Source organism: Macrobrachium rosenbergii, chromosome 6, assembly GCF_040412425.1.
Source record: "Macrobrachium rosenbergii isolate ZJJX-2024 chromosome 6, ASM4041242v1, whole genome shotgun sequence".
Lineage (NCBI taxonomy): Eukaryota > Metazoa > Arthropoda > Malacostraca > Decapoda > Palaemonidae > Macrobrachium > Macrobrachium rosenbergii.
Genome location: NC_089746.1, coordinates 46,111,512 through 46,117,375, shown reverse-complemented (window position 1 = coordinate 46,117,375; position 5,864 = coordinate 46,111,512). Strand labels below are relative to the sequence as shown.

The 5,864-nt window shown below is 37.4% G+C and overlaps 1 protein-coding gene across 1 annotated transcript in view; it reads left to right on the top strand.

Moving 5' to 3' along the window:
- LOC136839508 (uncharacterized) overlaps positions 1–5,864 on the top strand; it is a 71,356-nt gene continuing 65,492 nt past the window's right edge. The window contains exon 1 of the mRNA XM_067105682.1: positions 1–3,183. Within this exon, the coding sequence (XP_066961783.1) occupies positions 3,142–3,183 (42 nt within the window). The 5' untranslated portion in view covers positions 1–3,141. The remainder of the gene's footprint in view (positions 3,184–5,864) is intronic.

The following is a 5,864-nucleotide window of genomic DNA, read 5'->3' as shown; positions in this document are numbered from 1 at the left end:
GAGAGAGAGAGAGAGAGCTGGCCTCCCCCTACCTGCGTTTCCCCCTAGACAACTTGTAGCGCGTGGTGCGAGAGACTCTGTCTCCTCCTCGCCAGTTTGCGAACGGCTGTGACACCGTTGGTTGGCCTTTGTGTGTTTGTGCGTGCGTCTGTCGTCGGGACTGGCGATCTCTCGCCTCCTCGGAGAACGATGCCATACTGCCGATGGCAGAGGAGAGAAAAATAAAAGCGGTGTAAATTACGAGGTAAAACAGCAAAACGCTGCTGGGAACGGAAATGCTTCTAAACAATTAATAAGAGTTTTAATTACAAAACAGCACTCGGGGTATTCGGTCTAAATATTTCTCAAGAAGGGGAGAAAGAGAGAGAGAGAGAGAGACAGAGAAAGACACAGATAGGGAGATAGAAAGAGGGGGAGAACGAGAGACACAACACTTGTTCACAGGACAAGCAGAATCCGTACGAAGCAACAGGTGCGGCGGCTATGATGATGATGATGATGATGATTATTATTATTCGAGAAGCAAGTATTGCACAGGGTTATCCCTTAGCGATTCTCAAGTGATTCTTTCGATCACCGCGTTGCTGAGAGATGATCTCACATGTTGTGACATGATGACGAGAAGGATAAGATTTTAAATTGAGCTATTATAAATGGCTGAAGTTCCTCGGTCACTGTAATGACTTGTATTACAACTGCGCTCCGTAGAAAACTCGACTCTTAATACCTCAGTTATTGTTATAAAGTAACCCTGCCTTTAAGATTTATTTTTTAAGTTATATATATCTGAAAATCATCAAAAATAAACAATAAAAACAGTGGCATTTACAAATTTAGACATTTACCTTAATATGTAATTCAAAGCATATTAACTGGATAATGCTATCATGATACACGAGATAATGAAAAAATAACAAAATGGATTATAAACAGGTCTGGTTAACGATTGCGTGTTATATCCTGGCGTCACAACAGCACAGGTCACTGACGCTCCATTAACAATGATGACCTGTAATAAGTATTTCTAACGTAATAACAACAGCTTTGGGAAAATAGGGATGACTAACAGCTCGTAATACAAACGATGTTCATCTAACTGACAAAGAAAGTTATATAAAAGTATGAGAAATTAAAATTTCAATATTACTCTTTAAGGATGAGATAAAACATAGGTGAATAAAGACGCTTAAAAATATATGGGTATCTCGAAATCCAAAATAGTTTTTTAACATTTTAGAGAAAAATGTGGAGGTGAACTTTATACAAAAAAAAAAAAACACGAAGAAATAAATGTGAACTTTATAAAAAAAAACATGAATATATAAATACGCTAAGGGACACTCAGAAAATGACACATCGGTTCATTATCGCCGTGAATGGAATAGACAAACTGAAAGATGAAGACTAGGACAACGGAAACCTGTAAGACACAGAGTTCGAAAGAAACCTGAAGCAAAGGTGAGCCTGTCTTTCGAGATAATCAAGAAGGTGCTCCCCCCCCCACCTCCCCACTCTCTCTCACAACCCCCCTCCGCTAACCCCCTCACCATCATCATCACCACCACCAAACCGTCCCACCCACAAGAAAAAACGAAAGGAAAAATAAAAAGAGGGGGAAAAAAAAGAGACACGTTTTACCTAGAGGATATATCATTACTGGTGTTTTGGCGATGCAGTCATGGGGCGTTTGGAAAAACACGCGGAATTAAGTCAATTAAGGCCGGAGAAACAGCCTTTTTTTTTTTCTTCTTCTTCCTTATTCGTTTTTGAGGTGTTGTGATTTTTATTTTATTTAAATTTTCGTTCGTCTATAGAAACGATTATTTGTGCTTTTATTTCAGAGTATTTCGTCTCATTTGTGAAATTAAATGACAGGAAAATAGAGTGGATAAAAAATTAATGTAGTGCGATCAAGTTTGGATATATCACTTTCTTTTTACCCCAGTTGTATCAAGTAAGTGATGATTAAGAAAATAGGAATAAAAAATTTGTGATGTATTAAATTTAGCACAGTCTTTATTTATACTCTCAAGGCTTTTCAACTGTTTAAAGGAAAAATGAAGTCCCTATATTAAATCACACAGAAAATTCATGAACTATAATAAAAAAAAATTGTGTATCAATTTTGCATACAAAATTAAATTTCTATTAAAATAATTGGACCAATATGGGACCTATATGTCTGTGATTCGCTGACCCTTGAATATTCCAGTTATACAAAATGATGATCACGGGACCTACAGCAAAATAACTCTGTTCCGTGAAGTTACAAAATTCTGTTCCAAGGTCATATAGTAGATGCCCCTCAGACTCTACAGTGAACTGAAGATCAAACGGCTTATCTATAGTAAAAACTAGGTCAAATAGCTTAATCCCTGCAAAAACCGAGGTCAGTTTACCTAATGTGCACATGAAAATACACAACATATACCTAAGAAAAAAGAGGTCATATGTTTGTGCCTTACTTTCGTAGGTCATTTAGTTTCTCCCGAGAGAAAAGGTGGGCATTCAGCCTATCCCAGTGAAGAAAAAGAGCCCAAATAGGTTATTTCCAGAGGAAACAAGGTCATATACCCAGTGTTAAAAGACAAGGTCATGTAATTTATCCTCAAGTGAACACAAGGACATACAGTGCAGCCTATACCTTAGCGAACGCAGTTCTTATTCTTTCATTTCCAGTGAAAACTGGACGTGAATCATTCTGCTACCCAAGAAATGAAAACGAGTAAAATCATTTCTTTATCGGCATTTTCACAGGTGAAGAAAAAAAAAGGGTTCCAGTGATAAATCTTAAGTGAAAACCGGGACAAGCATCCCAATGAAAGCCAATGCACACACTTCGAATGCAAAAGATTTCTCTCTCGTCCGGGATGACAAAAACAAACAGCAAGCATACTCGATGAGGGTAAATCTGCAGAGGCTCCGTATCTCTTTAAACTGCATTCTGTAAAGTTTCCCCCTCTAATCATAACCCAGGGAAGAAACGAGAAAGTGAGAGAGAAAGAAAGAACGAAAAAGAGAGGGAAAAACCCGAGTCGCTGCAAATTTCATCTTATCTGTTTTGAAGTCCACCCGTCACTATCCTTCACAATTTTATCATTCAGGGGCTTCGTGTCTAAGCTCTTCCTCTCCTGCTTCGGAATGGACGAGATGGAGGAGTGGCTTAGGGATAACAGGCCGAAGGTAAGATAATACAGATAACGGTGATTAAAACTTTCAAAGATAACAGTGATTAAAACTTTTAAAGATAACACCCGTGTCATTTCCATTATTCTCACCAGAAATTTCGATTATTTTCATTTGATTTTTCTTAAACTTGATATACCACATACAGCAGGTTAGAGAACAGTGAACACATATAACAAGGATGAAAACATTAAAAGATAACGACCGCGTCATTTCCATTATTCTCACAAGAAATTTCGATTTTTTCTTTTTTTTAACCTGGTAAATCGCATTAGCAGGTAAGATAACACGGATATCAGTGACCACAGATAACTGATGAAAACATTAAAAGATGACAACAGCTTCATTTCCATTATTCTCACAAGAAATTTCGATTATTTTCATTTGAATTTTTTAAAAACTTAGTAAATCACATATAGCAAGTAATGATTTGCAATAATTCGTTTACATGTCTTTACAGCTCATCGGTAAGTTAACAGAAGTTACAGATGATGAACTTACATGATTGGTGATCTTCTTTTCTGAGAAACTATTACTTGTCTCGACTAATGATCTCTTGCAACTTGTAGGTACATTTATGAAAATAATGACTGCCATAACTCACTTTCGGTTCCTTTAAAACTTTCTCCGCATTTTCGAGAAGCATGGCACTGGTTTATATATGTCTCTCTCGTCAATATGTAACACTGTAGTTTGCATATATCTCTTGCCAATGTATTACACCGCAGTTTCCATACATCTCTCATCAATATATTACACTGCAGTCTGCATAAATCCCTCGTCTATATATCACACTGCAGCTTACATACACCTCTCGTCAATATATTACACCGCAGTTTAAAGACACCTCTCGTCAATATATTACACTGCAGTTTCCATACATTTCTCGTCAATATACTACACTGCAGTTTACTTACATCTCTCGTCCATATATCACACTGCAGTTTTCATACATCTCTCGGCAAAACATTACACTGCAGTTTCCATACATCTCTCGTTAATATATCACACTGAAGTCTCCATACATCTCCCATCAATATATTACACTGCAGTTTCCATACATCTCTCGTTAATATATCACACTGCAGTTTACATACATCTCTCGTCAATATATTACACTGCAATTTCCATACATCTCTCGTCAATATATCACACTGAAGTTTACATACATCTCTCGTCAATATATTACACTGCAGTTTACATACATCTCTCGGCAAAACATTACACTGCAGTTTCCATATATCTCTTGTCAATGTATTACACTGCAGTTTACATACATCTCTCGTCAATATATTACACTGCAGTTTAAATACACCTCTCTTCAATATCTTGCACTGCAGTTTACATACATCTCTCGTCAATATCTTGCACTGCAGTTTACATACATCTCTCGTCAATATCTTGCACTGCAGTTTCCATACATCTCTCGTCAATATCTTGCACTGCAGTTTCCATACATCTCTCGTCAATATACTACACTGAAGTTTAAATACACCTCTCGTCAATACATTACACTGCAGTTTCCATACATCTCTCGTAAATATACTACACTGCAGTTTCCATACATCTCTCGTCAATATCTTGCACTGCAGTTTCCATACATCTCTCGTCAATATCTTGCACTGCAGTTTCCATACATCTCTCGTCAATATACTACACTGAAGTTTAAATACACCTCTCGTCAATATATCACACTGCAGTTTACATACATCTCTCGTCAATGTATCACACTGCAGTTTCAATACATCTCTCGTCAATATATCACACTGCAGTTTCCATACATCTCTCGTCAATGTATCACACTGCAGTTTCCATACATCTCTCGTCAATATATCACACTGCAGTTTCCATACATCTCTCGTCAATATATTACACTGCAGATTACATACATCTGTTGTCAATATATTACACTGCTGTTTCGATACATCTCTCGTCAATATCTTGTACTGCAGTTTCCATACATCTCTCGTCAATATATTACACTGCAGTTTACATACATCTCTCGTCAATATATTACATTGCGATTTACATACGACTCTCGTCAATATATTAAATTACAGTTTACATCTGTTGTAAATGTACTGCATTGCAGCTTGCATACAACTGTAGTCAATATATCATGTAGACAAGGTGTTTTAAAAAGATAAATGTACCTCCACGCTCGTGGAAGGACATCACATAAACAGTTTGTTCGCTTATCTCCCTCCCGGAAAACTTCAAATCTGTAAGGGGCGTTTATGTAAGGGGTGGAGTACACAGACAAACGCATCTTGATGATATGAGGGAATAATAGTAAATCCTCCCTGTTGTGTAGCATATTCATGGCTGCTCTGGAGCAAGAGCACCATCGCAGCTTTAATAAAAGCTTCGTCGGTGATCACTGCTATATTTTCTTTACTCTTTCAGTATCTGTTTATTTTTTACCGTTTGCCCTCCTTCTCCGGTGAGCGTTGCTGTTCATATACTCTACGCCGAAGGAGATTCATTATGCAGTGAGTCTTCTCTTTCAGTCTTTTCTTTCTTTCACCTTTCCGAGTTTGTTTTTTGGGGGCTGTCACCCCTCACTCACTCTCTCTCCCCTTCGATCCTAGTTTGGTCAATCACGTAAGCCAAATCTTTAAAGGTTATGATTAGCATCAATAAATTCGCTTTAGGTATCATTGTCTTTTTTAACATAT